This window comes from Pinus tabuliformis, chromosome 1_1 (assembly GCF_031772625.1).
Source record: "Pinus tabuliformis cultivar Carrire ecotype Pingquan chromosome 1_1, CPIR1, whole genome shotgun sequence".
Taxonomy (NCBI): domain Eukaryota; kingdom Viridiplantae; phylum Streptophyta; class Pinopsida; order Pinales; family Pinaceae; genus Pinus; species Pinus tabuliformis.
This window is the reverse complement of record NC_142297.1, coordinates 991737243-991759817: the sequence shown is the minus strand read 5'-3', so window position 1 is coordinate 991759817 and position 22575 is coordinate 991737243. Positions and strand designations below refer to the sequence as shown.

Here is a 22575-nt window from a genome sequence, read left to right as displayed (position 1 = left end):
ATTGGGGGCTGGAAGTCTGCTTTATGCAGAGGGTGGGGACCGCTACTAACCCTAATCGAACTCCCAATCATTGCAGCATCCGTTCAGCTTAGAAGTCGGACAATCAGTCCAGTACTGGGCAGCTGAAAGGGGTTTTACTCCGAACATAAAGCGACGAGGAGCTAGCTTAATAAATATTGTAGAAATGTAGTGATTCGTTTTAATAGGGAAATATCATGGCGAAATATATAAAAGAAGAACATATTAATTTAAATGGGACACGAACAGACACTATTTCAAATACTCGAAATTTAATATATATATATATATATATAATCTTCACTGTAAAAATTACTCTACGTAAATATATACTCTTAACAATCGTATTGGTCAAGTAGAGATATTTGGAAAGGCATCCAATCCTGTTATTCAAGTAGACAACTTTGCAATGACATCCACTCCTATTTATTTTTCAATTTGAATTTTGATTCTAGGTTACAAACTATGTAGACTGTAATCATAATATTTCCTCAGATAAAATCAGGGCTTTAACCTTTCCAAAATGAACCATTGGATTTGCAGAGAAACTACGTCACTGGTGTCGCGTACATACTGCATAAATGAGAAAATGGCAAATCCCATCCGTATGATTTTATAAACCACACAAGTTTGAATTCGTTGAGTATACGTACTGGAAGTATCAATTTATAAATAAGAGGAATTTATATTTAAACTGATGGAATCTGAAACGGTGATGGGGTAGAGAGAAGAGAAAAAGGAGTAGCTATCGGTTGGGTAAACAAGCTGTCTATCGGCAACTTGGGCAGTTCTAACTGTGGTGGCCGCTTACGAGCTTTTGGGGTCATCAAAACCGTTATATCTTCATAAAACATGAAAGGTTCCAGGCAGTCAAACAGATTAGATTCATTGTTCGTTTCACTTACAGAAGAAGAACACATTCCGTTCTCATTCTTATGAGGTAATGAGGAGATTGTAGTCTCTGTCATTGGATTTGATAACTGGCAGCTCCCATTAAGGGTGTCTGAATGATACTTATCTGGATATTCATCACCAACTGAATGAACCCGTTCTTCTTTCTCAAGCTGATCACTCTTTGCTCGTTCTTCAATCGACTTATGAGAAGCAGCCTTTCTGTATATCCGACATAACACCATATCCATTTTCTTCTGCACATGCCAAATTAATTCCATCAGTATCTCTGCACTGAAAGAAATCAGGCACTCTTCCACCGTGGCTGTAGATCCCCTTGATTCTACACAAATAAATGGCGTAGAATCAATAAATTTACCAAAGGATTTTAAATACTATTGGTCTGTGCAAATAGGTAACTTTCACTTTTTCATTGTGTTCTTAGTGTTTAATAGATCTGGCTAATATAAAGGCAGCTGAGTGGAAAACATTAACAAACCTACCCTTGGGGTCGACGAGCTGAAATCTAACAAACCATATTCGTTCATGATCCAGTCGGTCTTCTCCCCGCGAGGGCCTTTTCCTTTGTAAAACACAAGTGTTTTCTTCAGACCGATGCAGTGAAGCAGCTCGTTGCGGACTGCTCTGTCTGAACCGGTGGCCTTCCAGAAACCCGATGCCGTCAGTCTATTAGTCCGTGGGCATGCCTTCTCCTTGTTTCTTGGAACAAAGAAGAACCATTGTGTCAATCCAGCATTATAATCCAAACCTGCAAGAGTACGAATTCATCAATTTGACTGTGAGAGACCTTTTAAAATTAAAAGCACTGAAAAACCAGAAAGTTCAGTGCACCTGGCAACTCCCAGGGATCATACCGATACAGGTCCAACGTAGGTATGATCTTATGAAAGCTCAGTGGATAGGGGCCTTGAACCCTTTTCTTTAAATAGAAGTCCAGCAGCTCCTCTTCTGTGGGATAGAATATGAAACCTGGAAGGTCCCTGATTTCTGCGCCTACTACACCACGACACGTTTTCTGCAGCAGGGCCATCTGATCTCTTTTGGGAGAACCTTTAAGACATGTATCTCAGCATGATCTCCATTTCCATAAATATATAGAGGGAAATCTTCATCTTTGGAAGTCTCTTCATCTTTGGAAGTTTCCTGGACTTCAGGTGAAAAAATACTTCAACGAATTTAGGGCAAAATAATCAAATATTGGAAGACAACATCCTGACGGTCCACACGTTAAAGTCTATACGACCGACTCTGAAATTTTCCTTCACAGCTTGTATAGTATGGCTTAGAATGAAGCCTGCGAGAGCGGCTTAGAATCGAACCTCCGCTATATTTAGCAAACTGCCATACCTATATGGCTAATTTCTATACCCATACTGTATGTGGTTAGTTTTCATTGGTTAGTTTTCGACCGCCAGACCACACAACAGCTCCGGATTTAAAGCTACGCCACAGCCGAATATTTTTTTTTTTCAGTTCGCTTCTTCCGCGTGGTGGTAGTCCTGACAGTGACAGGACAATTAAAGTCGCACTCTGGGCGTCTTGGTATTACAAGTCCTGGTTCCTTTTTCATATCATGGAAATTTCTATGAAGTTGCAGGTTTATCGAAAATATATGATATGATCCTCATGGCCATAGTATATTCATTAAGTCATACAGAGCAAAGAGGGAAATTTCGAGGAGGGTGCATGATATCTTTGTACTCCGTGGAAAAGATAACATAAATTTATTTATTTTGGATTAACTAGTGGATAAGAAATAATTAATTCCCACAAATTATTCACAGTAGTATATGGAAATGAAAGATCGAGATTTAGGTTCAAAATAGTTACACATGTTTTTCCTATTTAATTTAATTGATTAATTAAAAGAAAATGTCATATAAACAAAGGTTATGTGGAGTGAGTAATATTCCTTTGGAATATGGTATTAATAAGCCATGGTATTCACCATAATATTGTAACAAACATTTTTTAAAAGTTAAGGATTTATGGGGTAAACTTAAGAATCTTTTTCTATGTTATTGTTCTCACTATTTATTATTAAACTTTAAAAAATTTGTAAATTAGTTAGTTTTATAAAAAGAAAATTGTAATTTTAGAAATTTGAAATATATCATGTAGTAAGTGTTTTGAGATTTATTATGGCTTGATCATTATCAAGACTCGCCTGCCAATTAATTTATATGGTTAGGATAGGTTGATAAAATAATTGTTGATTAATATGGATAGAGCTAAAAACACTTATATCATTGTGGAAATTAAAAAAAGAATTATATAAATTAATGCAATTATACTTTTAGCTTCAATTATTATTACTGTTATGTATGAAAGGAATCAATATATGAGTTAAATAAATATAGACCTTAAAAAATATGTAACAGTTTCTTAATTATTGATCCTAGAGGCTCATTTTACAACACAATGTGAAGTCCATGCTCAATTTAGGTTATGAAAGAAAGAAAGAAGAAAGAAATTATTTCAACATCCACAAGGCTAAAGATAGCTTATGGGACAGATTGCTTCTTCATTTGCTTGATGTATTCAACCCTTTTTCTATGAAGCTTCACAATAAATTCTCCCACCTTCTCGACAAACCCCTTGCTAAATAGATTATCCCAAGAGCTAGCTGCTAGCATATCTGCATAACTTTCCGTGTTGTCTTTGAAGGCCTCACATTGTAAAATGAAATGTTTTTCTATTTCCACTTTTCAGGAAGAACAAAAAATGCATACTCTTTCCTCCCATACTTCTTTTGGCCTTTTCCAGCACCTAGCTTCACAACAGAGTTGATGAGAATTAATCCTTAACTGAGAAATATGAATTTTGACTCTCCAAGAGATATTGGCCCATATGTATGCTTTTGGTTGATGATTATGATTATGATTAAACACTTCAATATAGCACTTTTTCTTTCTTCCTAGATCCTTATCCCAAGTACGCTTGTGGAAATTTTCCATAATAAAAGATTTTATCTCATCATTGTTTATGGAAACGTGTTCAAGAAAATACACCATTAATAAATCATTTGTTATTTTGTTGCACCCAAGTTTTTTTTTTTTATCTGTTTAATCTGTCATTAAAGACGACCTTAGGCCATCTACCCTCTTCCATTTGCTCAATTTTTTTTAAATACCTTATGACTTGCACCATAGCAATTTCTTCAATAGCAACAACCCTTGTTTCTAACAAGATAGCATAAGGAACTGTACTTTTAATCTTGAATTTGTTTGTAATCAAACGCCTCTGAATTTTCTCAGTTTGTCTCCACTCCCTCTCGAATGTACTTCTGTCCCATAGTTCACAACCATAGAAAATCATCGGAATCACTAGAAGACAAAAAAGAGTTTGAGTGGTTTTCCAGCCCCATAATTGTGCCTCTCTAAACCTATTTTGAACAGCATAAAATGCTTTCCAACCCCCAAAGTTCTTTTCTTTCTACAACCATTCCACCTTAGATTTTTGTTGAAGTCAATTCTGAGTTATTTGTAATCCACAACTTCCAGAATGTTTCCTTCCAAGTAGAACTTATGCTGGTTATGTTTTCTTTTCTTAGAGAAAACCACTACTTTCGTTTTGCTGATATTGACTTGCATCCCCACACTTCTACAAAAATGGTCAAGGGGTAGTAACTTCTCTTGCAAACCAAGAGCTAATTTAGCAATCAGAATAAGGTCATCTGCATACAAAATAAGCCTTAAAATAAATTTGCCCAAATAGATACGATCACCCACTTACGAATTTAACCACTCCTCAAGCTTGTCGATATATAAACCAAAAAGGGTAGGAGATAGTGGGCAACATTGATTGACCCCGATATCACTTTTAAAACTTTCAGAAATGCCTACTGAAGTTCTATTTTGGACTTTCACCTCTTCATAGAGCCTATGCATAGTTGCACTCGAATATTTAAGAACCCCAATTTTGTCCATTATGTGCCAACACTTATCCCTAGGAACTAATTCAAATGCTTTTCTGAAATCAACAAAGCAACAAAAGACTTCTTCTTTTCTCTCCCAAACTTTTTCAATGGTGTGCCTTAAAGTTATATAATGATCAACTATGGAATGTTTAAGTCTAAAACCTACTTTTCCTTTATCATGTTTATCTCTTTCTTCTACCACTTTCTAATTTTATTTTCTAGCATGCTTCCAAATAGCTTTGCAAACAAAGGGTTTATCATGATGGTCCTATAATTGGACGGATTACTGATGTTACCGCTCTTGAAAAGAGGTATTCCAATCTGTGGGGAGCCCCTATTATATGATGTTGTTGAAAATTTTTGTAATGTGAGGTGAAAGGATATTTGAGCCCCACTTTAGATATTCTACTTGGAGTTCAACGAAGTATTTTGCTTTTCCAAAACCTAACTTCTTGATACCCATCTCTACCTCTTGCACTGTGAAGAGTTTAATATCATTGGTGACCAAGGGAGGAGGGTCAACCTTGGGATCATTCTCATAGAGTTTCCTTTCATAGTCAAATCATTTAGAAGTTGTAATACGATTTCCAGTTTGTATGTTTTTTAGTTGCAGTTCCTTCCAAAACAATTTCAGATTATTTTTCCCAAGGAAGATTAGTTCTTCCCTCCTTGAAAGCATGAAATCAACCTTTTTCTTTCTTAATAACTACTCGTATGCTGTGAGCTTTATGGTGTCCTTGTTTGAATCTTTCCACATTCTCTTTGCCTTTTTTCATTCCTCGTCAAACCAAGCATTAACCGGAAAGCAATTTGTTTGATACTTAATTTTTTCTCTTTTCCACTTTGCAAGTGCGCACTGAATTAAATGTGTTAATTAATGACTATGAAGGTTGTGAATTGTGATTTTCTCCTTCTCTTAGAGCCTCTCTAGCGTCATTTTGAAGGTATTATAATTTTTTGGAGTCAAAAGAATTATGCCTTGTGGGAGATTTTGTTGGACATGCTGAATTTTTTACTCCAATTGTTTCTTTCCACTCCAAGAGAAACACAAATAAATTAATATTTTAATATGAATTAATATTGAAGTATACATAAAATTATATTAATAAAAAAAAACTGACTTAATATATATATAGAAAAAATTAAGTTTTCATGGTATTTGAAACTTCATATATGAAAAATGTTAAAAGAAAATATTTTAACATCTATATGATAAAATATCAAATATAATTGTTTAAATAATACATAAAATATTTTACATTAGATATACAATGAACCATATTTCTTTTAATTAATATAATTTAAAGTAAACTTTAATATTATTTCATATTAAAATATTTCATTCATCACCCACTTTGGATATTGTATTATATACAACATTAAAATGAGCCAACTAGCATGGATCCGTGCTTACGATGGATCTATGTTGTTTCGCTCATTCCATAGCCTAGTGTGAAGGCGATGTGTATGTATGTCCATGCTCAATTTGGAGTTGACAGATGTCCCTCTTAACAAAAAAAAAAATATTTTGTAAATAGAAAAGTAATGTCATAACCAACATAGAACAACCTAGATTAAAATGTGTTTTTGTTATTACTATATTTTTAAGTTGTAGGAATTCACAGGATAAGTTCCTCAGATAGAAAACCAAAGGACACTACTCACAAACAATCACAGATCAATACACTAGTATTCTTGATGTGGTTAAAACCCTCAAAGAGGGAAACAGTCCACGACCTGAGCCAACGCGACCACTTTAGGAAATTTATTAATAATAAAAAAAGAAAATTTACATAAGCTTCTCTCATGAATGGTCACCTTACAAATGACCCTCCATGCTCTTTAAATAGAGATCATTGATCAATCAGGTGCTAAGCCACGAATTAAGTGTCGTAATACTGAGGAAAGAATGAACTGTTAGATCACTTGATGTCTAAAACATATCATGACCATCGGACTGTAAGTTACAAAAGTACATAGTAAAGTAACACACTTTACCTAACTCTACACTAGACCAAGTTATACTTAACTATTTCCTATGTGTTGGAATATCCTAACATCCCCCCTTAAGAAAAACTTGGGATAGGATTGAAGGATGTACAAATATGACACAATAGGAGAAGGAAGGAGGCATTAGAGCATATTCCCCCTTAGTGACAACTTCCTAAACTCCAACCATAAATCGAAGTTTAGTAAAGTTCACCTTTGTGAGAGCCTTTGTAAAGATGTCTACAACTTGATCATCTCTTGAACAATATTGCACTTCAAGAACATGGTCATGAATGAGATTTCTAATGAAGTGCATGTGTAGTTCAATGTGTTTGTTGTGCTGATGTTGGACTGGATCTTTGCATAGTTGAATGAAAATTTGATTATCACACCAAAGTGTAGTCGGATGCTGCTACTGAAAGCCAAACTATGACGAGATTTTACGAAGCCACAAGGCTTCCTTACTAGCTTCTACGATGCCATGATACTCTACTTCTGCTGAATAATGAGAAATGGCACTTTGTTTCTTGTAAGCCCATGTAATAGGTCTAGAACCAAGAGTGAACAAATAACCTGCAGTAGACTTCCAATCATCGGGGTCACCAGCCCAATCGGAATTAGTGAAACCAATCAATAGAGGAGATTCTTCTACACTGTAATGAATCCCAAACGAAATTGTACCTCAACCATAACAAAGTATTATTTTAGCTACTTTCAAGGGAAAGGCCAGGACGGGTATTTGTCAGATACAAAAGTTTTCCTACAAGTTGACGGTATAAGGTAGCATCAACTTCAGGGGAAGTACAAGTGACTGAAAGTTTGGCTCGAGACTGAAAGGAAGAAGGGGCTATCTTACAGTCTTCCATGTGAGAGTGGCACAGAAGATCACAGGCATACATGGATCGGGAAAGGGAAATACCTTCATTGGATTGCAAGACTTGAAGACCAAGAAAATAATGTAAGTGTCCTAAGTCTATCATTTCAAACGAATTTTTAAGGCTGGACTTCATATGGTTTATAAGTTTGGTATCACTACCAGTAAAGATAAGATCATCAACATAAAGAACAATAATGATAAGAGACTTACCCACTTTCTTGGTGTAGAAAGTATTGTCAGAATGACACCTATAAAATCCAGTATCTAAAAGAAAGCTATCCATTTTGGCATACCAAGCCTGAGGGGCTTACTTGAGACCATAAAGGGATTTCTTAAGCTGACATACAAGGCTGGATTTTGTTTGTATAAACCCAGGAGATTGTTCGATATATATTTCTTCATGCAAGTCCCTGTGCAAGAAGGCAAATTTAACATCCATCTGATGGACTTCCCATCTGAAAGAGGCAGTGAAGGGAAAGAACAAGGAAGATAGAGTTCATTTTGGCAACAGGGGAGAAGGTTTCAATATAGTCAATTCCTTCAACTTGTGAAAAAACCTTAGCAACAAGACGAGCTTTATGTTTATTAACTTTTCCATCTGGTCCAAACTTGGTTTTGTAAACCCATTTGCATCTAACAAGTTTTTGTTCCTTTGGAAGAGGAACAAGTTCCCATGTATCATTTTCCAATAATGAACAACATTCTTCATTCATAGCTGCGTCCCAATCTGGATGGCCTGAAGCTTCTACAAAGGTGTCAGGATCATAATTCGTTGAATCTTGAGCCAATAAGGAAGAGGCTCTATCGAACTGAGAACGTGTATGCCGTTGATCTGTAGGATCAACTACAAGAGGACTTGCTGCATCCCGAGTAGCACAGACCCATTTTGGAAGCTGAGGAGCTGAAGGAGGATCCTGAGAAGGTGGGGGAGGATTGTAATCCTCGCTGTCATCATCTGAAGAAGAAATATTTTCAGAAGCAGAAGGGATAGAGAGAGGTGGCACATCTGCCAAACTAGGCTCGTAGGCCAATATATTTTCAACAAACTTTACATCTCTTCTAATGATAACATTTTTGGACTTAGGTGAAAGAAGTCTATATCCTTTGACATCTTCAGAATATCCAACAAAAATACATTTTTCACTCTTAGGTTCTAAAGATTTATGTTTCTCATCTGGAATATGGGCCCATGCTTCACTTCTAAAAACATGAAAGTGACTTTCATCTGGTTTAATTGAACTCCATGCTTCTTCTGGAGTGATATTCTTTAAAACCTTAGTAGGAGTGTGATTTACTATGTAATTTGCATAGTTAATTGCTTCTACCCAGAAATTAAGACTAAGTCCTTTAGATTGAAGCATACAATTAGCCATTTCCTTTAAGGTGTGGTTCTTCCTTTCAGTTACACCATTTTGTTGTGGAGTATACGGAAGAATATGTTGCATTTGAATACCATGCTGAGTGAAAAAGTTGATGAATTTGTTGTTAACATATTCTATGCCATTATCATATCTTAGCTTAAGAATTTGATGTCCATATTACTTCTCAACAAAGGCCTTAAATGCCAAGAACATGTTAAATACTTCACTCTTGAGTTTTAAGAAATATACCTAAGTGAGTTTGGATAAATCATCAATGAAAGTTAGGAAATACTTGTAGCCAGAGAATGAAACAACTGGAAGTGGACCACATAAATCACTATGCACAAGCTGTAAGGGGGCTGAGGCATGCCAAGAGGCACATTTTTTAAAACTGTCTTGATGATGTTTTCTGAGTACACATCCAGAACAAACACCATCTCTGCAAGATACCATTGGAAGACTCGTCACCATATTTTCTTTACATAGATTTTTAAGGGAGGGATAGTTTAAGTGGCCAAATCGCTCATGCCAAATTTTTCTCACTTCATCATTATGAAAAACAAATACCGAGGGAAGAGTAGACGACCCAAAGTTGTTAAACTTATACAACCTTATAGAATTGACAACAATGCCACTAGGTAAAATCTGTCTAGGATCTCTTAGGTCCTTAATTACAACATCGTGAGGTGAAAATTCAACGGTTTTACCTTCACCTAAACGAGTTATCTAATATACATATAGAAGGTTGCAGGATAATGTTGGAACATAGAATACATCATTAAATTGACCATTGTCTAGATGAACAGTTCCAGTCTCTACAACACTAAGAGATCTATTATCACCAACATATATATTTTTGGTGCTACAATCATTTAAAGAAGAATACATGGCTTTGTTTTTGGCCATGTGATAAGAAGCTCTAGAATCAATGAGCCACTCATGAGAATGAGAAGAAGAAGACACATTTAGTGCATAACCAAACCGAGATGCTTGAAAACCACATGCAGAAAGTATTATTCATGAAGTTGAAGTTGAAGAGTGCTCCAAATGGATGTTATGATTCTTCAATGCTGCTCCCAAGGCTTCCATCTTCTTAAAGCATTTGGATTCTAAATGACCATCTCGATTACAGAAGTTGCAATCTTTGTCAGTTTTCTTCCCTTTGTTTTTATTTGCCTTATCATTTTGTTGAATTGATTTTTCATTTTGAGACTCAAATTGCTTAGGACCCTTGTTTGGTTTAGGACCATTCTTTTTGGGATATTGCTTATTAGGATTCTCTGAATTTGGTTGTTGCTCGGTGACTAAGGCTTTCTTAGAAGAGTTTCCAAGATTAAGAAGACCAAGATGTAATAGTTTTTCTTTTTCTCCTATTAAAGAATCATAAAAGGCATCCAAAGAGGGGGACTTGTAGTCTTGCCCTTGATAAATCAAGGCTTCTATAGTAGAATGGCAGGTGGAAACAAACACAGAGTAGACTGGTCTTAACTTAGTAAAAATAGAATAGATAAGGCTACCATCTTCTTTCTTAACCTCAATACCTTCTAAGAGAAGTCTAAGGGTCTTGAACATGGACAAAAAATATTCAGTGGAAGAAAAATTATTGGGCTCCAACATAAGCAACTCATTTTCGAGTTGATGGGCTTTAATTTCATTTATAATTCCAAAAACTTTATTGAGTTGTTTCATTGCTTCATTAGGGGTATCAAGTTCTGTGATATGGAATCTAAGGACCAGAGAAATAGACATCCCTATCAACCCACGTGTTTGATATTACCTATTTTCCCATTTGGTTGCCTTATCTTCACCTTTACGTTTAGTTTCTTGGCCTGAGGCTATTGTGTAAAGACCTTTGCCTCTAAGTAAATCCACAATTAGGACCACCATTGGAAGTAGTTGGTGCTGTCGAGAATAACCTGGCATGGGATTTAAATTTTAATAGAAACTAAAGTTGTAGATGCTGAAAATAAGTATTCCAATGGAAAGATCTTAAAAGTTTAGGCTGATCAAAAAAAAAGGGCTCTGAAAACGGCTTCTGGATGAAGACGTTATGGCTTTTTTAAGACAGGTTGTTGAAGATACCAATGAAGTGCGTGAATGTGCGAAAGTGAATGATAATGTTATTATTTTTTTAAATCTCCCTCCTTTCTAAACTTAATCTAATTAGCTCACTTAAAAAAAAATTATGTGACCCACTTTTATAATTAAGTGAAAGTCACTTTTACAATGTTACTTTATGAGCTACCGACTAAATTGTAACTTAAATAAAATATAAAGGGACTTTAGAATTATAAGTGAGTAACTTTTTATAATGGGTGAGAACACTTCTACATAAAGTAACTTTAAAACATAAGTTACATGTGCTTTTTGAAAAAATAACTCAGCAAAAATAAAGATTTTAACATCGACCTCTATTCTCATAAAGTAACTTTGGACCAAGTGAGCTAGTTTAAAAGGTTATTAATTTTTGGAAAAGAGGAATTTTTTTTATTTTTTTATTTTTTCACAGAAGGTTTGGGTTCAAAAAGTCATTTTTTTCCTACAAAACAAAAAAGCACACAACCCGACACGGACATAACAAAAAAAACCAAACCTTATGGCTTGAAGTTAGCTTTTAAATATTTTCCTCAATGTTTATGATTTTATGAGATCACACTAAGGCGCGGCAGAAAAGAGCATACACATGAGAAAAATAATTCCTTTCTATTTCTAATTTGCCCAAATCACACAGAGTCGCGGGGTAAAGAGAATACATAGAAATGAAAGGTATAGATCTGGTAACAAAAAACAAAGAGATAAATAAACCGAAATAAATAGAAAGAAAAATAACTAAAATTGCAAATAAAGATTATATACCTCAAGATCTTAAAATGACGTAGCTAGGGCTATTGAAAACCTTATCACATGAGACGAAAGGGGTTCCTCACTAGAATAGATTCTCCTAACACAATAGTGTAGTCTTCTCGGCCCGAAAGCAGTAAAAAACAATAGATCTAGGAAACGACAATCGGATGCAGTTGTATCGGCTTCTGATTTGGATCACCAACGGATCTGACCCTCAAATAGCTCTGATGCCATGTAGGAATTCATAGGGTAAGTTCCTCAAATAGAACACCAAAGGACACTGCTCACAAACAGATCACAGATCAATACACCAATGTTCTTGACGTGGTTAAAACTCTCAAAGGTGGAAACAGTCTACGACCTGAGCTAATGTGACCACTTCAAGCAATTTATTAATAAAAGAAAGAAAATTTACATAATCTTCTCTCATGAACAGTCCCCTTACAATTGACCTTCCATGCTCTTTAAATAGAGATCATGGACCAATCAGGTGTCGCCACAGATCAAGTTTTGATAATACAGAGGAGAGAATGAATCGTCGGATCACTTCATGTTTAGAACATATTGTGACCGTCGAATTGTAATTTACAAGAGTACATAGTAAAGAAACACACTTTACCTAACTCTTCACTAGACCAAGTTATACCTAACTATTTGCTATGTGTCAGAATATTCTAACATAAGTATACGTCAATATTAATTCATATTAAAATATTTTATTCTTAACTCACATTGCATATATAATATATACCACAAGCCATGTAAAATATTTTATATATTGCTAAATATATATATATATATATATATATATATATATATATATATATATATATTGAAAAAATTAACTTAAATTGTATTACAGGCTCATTCTAAAACCCAGTATGAGAGGGATGCAAGTATGTCTGTGAGAGGGATGTAAGTCTGTATGTGATTTCATCCATTGATTTGACACAAGCCCCCTTTAAAATAAAATAAAATATGCTCTAAAAAGAAAAATAATGTCATCTATAATAAAGAAAACTTGAAAATGTTGTAAAGTAATTAAAAGTAACAAAAAATGTGTGAGTAACATCTTTAAACCTTATGCTTTAAAAAAATATTTGAACAAGATATTTAAATAAATTGTTTGAAGATCTATGTTAACTAATTTATGTCGATATCAATTTTATATAAGTGTGTGCTAAAATAAAATATTTTAATATTGTATATAACTCTACAACCCAGTATGAGAGGGATGTGTAAGTATGTTCGCCCATCCAACCGTTTAGTTAACACAAGCCCCTTTAAAATAACGATAAATTATGTTGTAAATAGAAAAATAATGTCGACTATAATAAAAAAACACGAATATATTGTAAAGTAATCATAAGTAAAAAAATATGTGTGAGTTTCATTTTTAAGCCTTATATTTTTCAAAAATATTTCAACAAGAGATTTAAATAAGCTATTAAAATATCTATGTTAACTATTTAAGTTGATATCAAATTTATATGTGTGTGTGTTAAAATAAAATATTTTAATATTGTATATAAAAATAAATTCAATGTGGGTTATTAGTAAATTATTCTATTATGAATTAATATTGACATATACTTAAAAATATATTAATAACAAAAATAATAAAAAACTATTTTAATTTGTGCTAATAAGAGGTCTCGATGTACATGTTATGTAAAATATTTATCTTCAATTATGTATATCTTATATATCATTTTTTTAAAATTATGTATATATGATGAAAAAAATAAGATTTTATTGTTAAAAGGTTTATTTGGTCCTATATATATTCTGTACAGCATTCAAAAATACAATTTAAACATTGAAATATTACACATTGTATTTAACACTCTAAAGAAGTTTGCAAGTGAAAAAATTTGATCCCTCTCAGCTAATGTGTCAACTCCAAATTGATCATGGATATACTTACACATCACCTTCACACTAGGTTGTAGAACCAACATCTCTATATCTGTGCTCAAGATGGATCTATGGTAGTAGAGATCCATGCTTAGGATGGATCTACATTGGGTGAGGATCTGTGGTTAGGATCGATCTAAGCATGGATATTCTATGTTATAATTTTTATGTCGAAAAAATCAAATAAATATGAAGCATCCCATGTCGTTTTAATTGTGCAGCAAAGAATTCATATGTAGTAAAATATCCAATATAAATTTAGCTACACAAAGATTAAGTGTGAGTGCAAAGGATTCCTATTTTTTTTTTTTTTTTTAAGGTCGTAATTTTATTTTTTATATTGCATGATGACATTAAATTGAATTGTAAAAATATATAATATATGTAAGGGCTATCGAGGAAAATGATTTAATCAAGTCCATTCAATAATAAAAATTGGTAAGGGAAAAAAATGAACAAGATAAACAAGGAAAACATCAGTATAATATACAATGTTGTTGCTTGCATTGTTTCTTTTGCTTTTTAAATTAGCGATTTTCCATCGTTAGTAAAATCCCTGAAACATAATGGATTTTTTTCTTTTTCATTTGGAAAAAAAAATATTAGTTATGGAAAAATCCACAAATTAGAGATTAGAGGTTTTCTTTTGTTTAATAAAGTTTTAATTCTAAAATTTTGATTTTAGAACACATAAGATCAGTGATCCACCAATAAAAAGTGAGAAATTTTAATTTTAAAAATTCTAAAAAAAAAGAGTTTAATATTTAATTCTACCAAAACTTTGATAAAATTTGGAAATATTTTCTAAAAGATTGCAAATTAATCAAAAATCAAAGTAGTAATTAACTAACACAAACTTATTACAATATAATTTTCCTCGGAAGTTATATATATATATATATATATATATATATATATATATATATATATATATATATATATATATATGAAAGTGGATCTCGGAGGTATGGAAGCCTATCATTTCTGATGAAATTAATATCTACCCCTGTGCTAGAGGTTTCTTTATAGTAGATTTCGAAAATCCTGAAAGCAGACAATGTATTCTAGATTCCGGCCCTTGGTTTTGGGAAAAATCAGGCCTATTCATGAAGCCATGGAACCCATCATTCGATCCCTCTACAGCAGTGATAACCTCAGCACCAGTTTGGGTGAGATTGCCAAGCCTACCCTTGCATCTCTGGAATCTCTCCTCGCTAAAAGCCATCGGAAATGCAATTGGGAAATTTTACTGCAGGTGCCCAGAAACAGAGGAATATGCCAGAACCACCTATGCACGCATTTGTGTGGAAATGGATTTCAGCGCCGGATTCCTAGCTGAAATAAACCTAACAAGTAAAGACTATGTGTGGAACCAGAAGCTTGATTATGAAAGTGTCCTCTTCAGATGTCGATCGTGCTTTGAGACGGGGCATCTAGCCAAAAATTGCCCAAAAGCCTCTGAGAAAAATTTTGCTAGAAAAAACCACCACAGATCTACATGGTGGGAAGGAGCACAAAAAGAACACTACACTGTCATCAAAGAAGAAGAATATTCTAGAGAAAATGAGTCACAAGAAATCAAGGAAGAAGGAAACAACTCTCAAAACAAGCAAGGAGAAAGCCCGCCCCAACAAATCAACAGTTATGAGGATTTGAATACCGCGGAAAATAAATCTTCATTTAATAGCAAAGCAGATCTCCTAAACCAAACTTCTTCTCCGACTATTTTCAAAAGAACGAACACAATAGATCGCGAAGCTAAGACACCAATGTCTCAAGAACCAGAAGAGATGAAGGAGATGCAAGACAAAGGAAGTTGGAAGACCGTAGAGAAAAGAAAGAAAGCTACAACACCAATCTCGCCAAGAAAGACGAGGAGCCAGACAAGTAAAAATTAAGAAAATTGTAGGTCCGATAGACCAATTTGGTCTCAGTGGACGTTAACCATCATCATCATCATCATCATATATGTTAATATAAAAAATATTATTTAATCATATTTCTTAATTTTTGTTGATGCATTTAACTATACAATATTTTGGTAGTTGTTTTATTCTTGTGATGAAATTTTTTAATTTATGACTTTTTAGTTTAATTAAGTTATATTTAAGCTAAGCCATAGGTAGTAGCCACTATGTAGCTCTTGTTTATATAATATTATATATATGGACAACATACTAATTATTTCCATTTATAAATAATTAAAGGAAAACAATTTAAACAATGAATATATACAAGTTTTTTAAAATCTAAAAATCATTTTATCTTCCAAATTATTTTAATTTTAAGTAATCATTTTTTTCTACTAACGAATTTGGTGACTATGCCATAAAGCATTACACTTGATTGAAACAATTATTATTATAACAGAAATAACATTTTTTGGTACTGCAAAAAACGATTGAAGAAGTTGCATAAGATCTTGCTAAAGGAGATAGGATGGCACTTATCTTCCAATGAATATGTTAGTGTTGAGAAAAGTGAATTACTTTGCCTATCCAGCCCCCATTCCAGTGGTTTCCTCAAATAGTGGATGGTGCTCACGGGTCACTCAACAAACATCATTGACTAGTGGACCACACAATGAGGTCATTTTTAATGGTGGTGGTTCTACAAACCCTCGATCAGGTCCATCTTTCCCTTTCTTGTTGTCTAAAAAATCAGATCCAACATATGGTGAGCTCCTTTAGCTCTGATGCCACTTTGATTGATAGAGAAGGAAATTAAAATAGTTATTTCTATGAAAATTATGATTAATTATACAAATAAGTCCCAATATAGAAACAACAGAGTGATTCTCATTGTTGGAATTGATTCATAATACACAAAATATTAGACATATCATATCTACATATCATGTAGAAAGTGTAGCCATTATTAGCATTATCTATTTAATATTTTGCTCTCAATCAACAAGTAGCTGGAATCTCTCGGCCACATCTCTATTGAGTTCTTTGTGTTGTTAATATTTATTTATCATAACAGTACATATTATAATTTTCTCCTCTATCCATCCTTATATCCATAGCTCTCCACTTGGGTAGCTTTCAACCTCAACTCCTCTTCTATGTGTCCTATTGAAAGAATGAGATAACTCTCTAACTCAACTTCTCCTTTATCAGTTAGAATGCAAGAGAAGGCCCAAATTGTTAGTTATTCAAGTTAGGCACTTTTATGGACAGATCACATTCGATACGATTTCCTCCCTTCATCATGTTTTCCATCCTCTTAGTCACATGCACAACTACACACACCTATAGCTCTCCTCCAATTCGCCTGCTATGAGTTCCACTGCCACCTATACTCCCATAGAAGTTGAAAGGAGGAATCATACCATATGCTTTAGTATGTCTCATACAACCCGTGATGAACATGACTAGAACATCTCTAGCCATAACCATCGGAGACATTTTATCAAATACATTCAACATATTTCCAGTTGGTCGCTACAAGGTAATTTAATGCTCTTAATTTTTTTACTTACTTTCTTTCATTCCCATTCCTTAAGAATTACATTCAAATACATATAATTGTAAATTCTTCATATTTATCAACGATTATAGCTAGTGTGTACTTCAAATCGACTTCCAAAACTATAAAATAACACACTCACATTAATAAATGTAGTTGATATATGCCTATGAGTATAATAAATTTGGTTGATATACACCTATCAATGTTTATCAACCACATTTTATAAATGTGGTTGATAAATGTCAATAGCCATATATCAACCACATTTGTTAATGTGGTTTTTCTAGCCACATTATTATTATTTATTCATTAATAATAACATTAATAATTTTATTATTATTTATAATTATATATTATTATTATTAATTAACTAGCTAATAAATAATATAGAAATTATAAATATGAAATGTGATTGATATAGGTTGATAGATGTATATCAATCACATTTAACTATTAATTATTAATATAGGCGTATATCAATCACATTCTTAAGCACATTATTAAATGTGGGTTATATACACTGATAGGTGTGAATGGATATGAATTTAATATTAATATTAAAATATACATAAATATAATTAATATTACTATTTATATTATTAAAAATATATTTATAATAATAATAATATAATATGATAATATTATTTCCCCGATGGGGGTGGAGAATAGCTATTATCGACTGTCCGTTGACGCATGACTCACAACATATGGAAATGGTGGTGGAGCGTAGACATATTTCCTTCCCATAATGCTACGGCTAATGATTTTTCCCATGTTCGTGTGCACTGTCATTCCCCACCCACGCGAGAAGGATTACGCAGATTCATGGCACTTGTATGCAAGTGGCAATTTAGTGTCAATTACGCAGCACTTAGAAAGATGTTTGACTTTCAACGAGATTGGAATTGGTCTGTGGTTCTATTTTTATGGGTTGTGCAAGTATGGTGGTGATATTCCATCAGGATGATACTCCTCGTATGGGTCCCTTAAGGTTCAAAACTACATCCTTTCCGCTTTGGGTGAATCCTTTTCATGGTTTGATTAGTTGTTTGGCTGGTTGGAGAACTAGTTGGTATTGAGTATTTGTGTTTCAGACCTAGGTAGTTTCATGTGTAGGTATTACGGGTGGTGTTGTGGTGGTTCTCTGCGTGTTGTTGATGATTCTATGGCCAATGGTACTTGGCATCCTGTAGGTGGTAAATGTGCTCGGCTTTTGTATTTGGGGATTTCCATAATTAGGCTATTTGTTATTGGCATTATCTGGTTCTCCTATCTTGGTATTGTTTGTCAAAAAATTATAATTGAGAAAGTTCAGTGGCTTTGGCACCGCTTCAACTTCTGGGAGGTAAAGTGTGGTGCTTTTCCTGTGGATAGTTGTCTACCTTTCCTTTAGACCCTCCTGGTGAGAGGTTGTCGCGCAGTTTTTGCTAAGGCTTGTAGTTTTCTAGAGGTGAATTTGGGCGATGGACATTGGAGCGGTGGCGTAATTTCACCTCTCCTAGTGAGGGTGTGGAGTGTTGCGCTTGTGGTTGCAGTCGAATGCTTGGTCGTCTATCTTGTCATAGGGTGCGTGGTACTAAGGCTACCTGGGTAGTTTTGGGGGACATTCTACGCTTGGCTTGGGTCTCTAGTTTTAAGAAATGTTTCCAGGATGAAGCCTCTCCCCTACTCCTCATGCACTCTCATGGGGTCAAAGACGAATTTGGCTTGCCTGACCAAGGTCTTGCCTACATTGGTCAGTGGCAAGGTTAGCGAGAGAGAGTTGGTGATGGTTACAAGAGTTGGTCTGCAGTTTCTAAGCTAGTAGGGGTGGTGTCAAGGCAAAGCTAGTGGGGTTGGTGTTGTTGGCAGTAGGAAACGTTTGTTAGCCGGTCCTATGGGTGGTAGAGGTTATAGGGCCATATCTTAGTGTGAACATAGAGATGGCAGCAGAGGTAGAATTTCAGGTCATGCACGGGGCTCGAGTACATGAGGGCTTGGTGGCAAGGTGAGAAGCATGGTTTCTATGGGACATCCAATTGTTGGTTGCATCAAGAGATATTTGGTGCAGGGATATGCTTTAGTCCATCTTGGAAACTTTCGAATCTCATGACAGGTCTGGAGAGAAGAACACAAGGCAATTATGGCCAAGATGGAGGAACTCGATTACATTCAATGCCACGTTCGTTAATGAATTATGGTTGTTGGGTGTGGTAAAAATATTCTAACAGAGAAAATTGAGAAGATGGAGTCCTTACTTGGTCATTTCGAGAAACATATCCACTCTCTTTATCACCCACATCCTCCTCTAGGGACGGGGCTCGATAATCCATCCTCTATCACTTTTGATGACTACTTATGGTAACTAGTGTCTTGTTAGTTCTTTTTGTTTTTTGGCATGTAAGGCCTATAAGGTTGTGGGTCTCCTAGTTGGGTATTTTGCTTCTTGTGTGTAGCATTGTACATTGGTCAACAAACATGGTTGGGTGAGGCCACATGCATTTTGACATCCTTGTACACACTTTTTTATTAATGAAAAATCTAACTTACAGGAAAAAAATATGATAATATTATTGATATTATCAATAATATAATAAATATTAATATTATTAACCACTAGTATAAAATGATGAAATTAATGAGTATGTGGCTGAAAAAGTTAGTCGTCGTAGCTTTTCTAGGTAAAATACTACCAAAAATGAGAAATCTTAAGTGATTAACTAAAAATGACTAGCATAAACAACTAATTTACTCTGAGGTTAAAATATACGACTAGCTAATAAGTAATAAAACTAAAAATTACTAACGTGAATGGGTCTTTTAGTATACTAACATAAATATGACTACTTAAAAACTAATACAATAGTACAAATCAATCGTTTATGTTACTAATTTTAATTATGTCACTTCAACAATCTAAACTTACAAGTGATAGGGCATTCAAAAGTTGTTATAGATTAGCTGAAAGGCTATACTTCGTTAAACACTTTTTTACTGCATCAATGGACTATTAGAGTTATGGAGGTGATTAGAACATTTAGTCCTATACCCTTTGATCACATTCATAGGTAATTACATTAAAATGTTGATAGGTTATCCAAAATGGGAGTGAGCTTATAGCTGGGTCAAATACATTATTAAGAATACCTATAAGGGGAAGTGTTGATTAATAAGTAGAGGACACATTTCCTTTAGTTGAATACTTAACTTTTCATGCATATCTACATATTTTATTATCAGGGTCATATCCATTGAAATTAGTATGCTAGTTTTTAACTTCGATACCATGTTGTTTAACTAGTTTGAACATACATTATGAACATAGAACTACTAGAATCTTATGAAATTATTTTGAATCATATGGGAATTTCGATATTTCCCAAACATTCGATGTTGGACATACTACAATATCATGTCATTTAGGTAAAGAAAATTTATTATATGTTAAATGATTTAAATTACATCTTTGCATTAATAGTAATACAAGAATGATGGATTTTTCTTATTGGAAAAGAAATTATGGCATTTCCCACCATCTAAGTTATTAGACATAATTTACATAGGAATACATGCAACTACAAGAATCTTTGATTAGTTTCTAAATATGGTTTGATTTCATAACAATGATGATCATTATTTGTCTTATTGGTACCATATGACAATGTTGGGCTTCCATGATGGCTCTGTGATGGTTGGGATTCCTCGTAATAGGCATGTAATCCCCTAGGTGTGAACATAACTTGTTCAATGTGAATATGGGGTTTGAAACTTGGTAGGCACAATGTTGTCTGTGTTGTATGAAAGGTTGTTGAGGTTTCAAGGCATTACCTTGAATCCTACAAGAACATTGTGCCACCACTTAAACCCTATTTTAAACACTCCTTTCTTTGGTATTGATGTGTGAAAATAAATTCCATGAAAAATATATAGTTATAATTTATACAAAACCATACATCAAATACATGTAATGATGCTAAAATTATACAAATATCCAAGTATGATTTCCTTCATAAAAACCTAAAATACATATAACTAGCCTAGATCCATCTTAAACTAGGATCTATCAAGCGACCAGAGGGATCCAATATCTTGAGGGGAAAACCTTTTTTTTTTAGTGAAAAACTTGAGGAAAGGTGTGCACATCAATACATTTGATCCCTCTCAACACTTGATAGATCTGGGGTTAAGATGGATCTAGGTTGGTTATATAATACTATATAATACCTATTTTTGTATTTATGTGTCTCTTTCTTATTCACTCACTCTATTTCACCCCCAAGCATGCACACACTCTCCATATCTATATCTCTCTCCCCCCCCCTCTCTAACATCCAACTCTCCTATCTCTCTCTCCACTTCTCTCCCCTGATGTATTTATTGTTCCTTCCCTCTCTTTATCACCCTCCAACTACTTCTCTCTCTTGATTCCTCTCTCCCCATTTCTATCCCACCTCCCTCTATCTCTCGCACCCATCTCTCTCTCTCTCTCTCTCTCCCCCTCTTTCTCTCTCTCACTGTCTATCACTATCTCCCTTTCTCTTCCCTTACCTCTATCTTCTCCATCTATGTGTCTCCATCTTTCTCTCTTGCCCTTCTCTCCCTATCACTCTCTTCCCTCCTCTCCTCTCTCCCTCTCCTCTCTCCATCTCTCTCTCTCTCTCCATCTCTCCTCTCTCCATCTCTCTCTCTCTCCATCTCTCCTCTCTCTCCAAGTCTATTACTATCTCCCTTTCTCCTCTCTATCTATGTGTCTCCCTCTTTCTCTCTTCCCCTTCTCTCCCTATCGCTTTCTTCCCTCTTCTCCTCTCTCCCTCTCCTCTCTCCATCTCTCCCTTCTCTCTCTTTGTCTCTCTCTTTCTCTCTACCCTCAATATTTTTCACTATCTCCCTCCCTCTCCCCCACTTCCCCCCTCTCCCCTTCACTTTTCTTTTTGTAATCCCTTGGATGCTTACTTAAGATGGACCTATATTGGTGATCACTAACACTATTTATATTATATCTATTTCACGTCTTTAAATATAAAAGTATTCTCATTTTTTATTTTATTAAAACCTTAATTTAATTTCTATGGGAATATTGTTTCTAGTGGTAAGGATAAAGAGTTTAGATATATCTCAAAATTAATTATTTAATTTTAAAAATGTTATAAATTTAAATTAAAAGAAATTATTTTTATTGTAAAATATGTTATGGTTTTTGGGCATGTGGTATTGATAAGCCATGGTATTGGTCCACGGTATTGTAACAAATCCTATTTACAAGTTAATAATATCCATGGTAAACT

General features: G+C 34.2%; 1 protein-coding gene across 1 annotated transcript; it reads right to left on the bottom strand.

Moving 5' to 3' along the window:
- Window positions 1-707: 707 nt before the first annotated feature.
- LOC149217885 (NAC domain-containing protein 22-like) lies at window positions 708-2142 on the bottom strand. Its single transcript, XM_089391446.1, has 3 exons — window positions 1762-2142; window positions 1413-1678; window positions 708-1166 (listed from the first exon to the last, which is right to left on the bottom strand). Exons 1-3 carry the CDS (start codon window positions 1958-1960, stop codon window positions 708-710), a joined length of 924 nt encoding a protein of 307 aa, XP_089247572.1. The 5' UTR covers window positions 1961-2142.
- Window positions 2143-22575: the final 20433 nt, after the last annotated feature.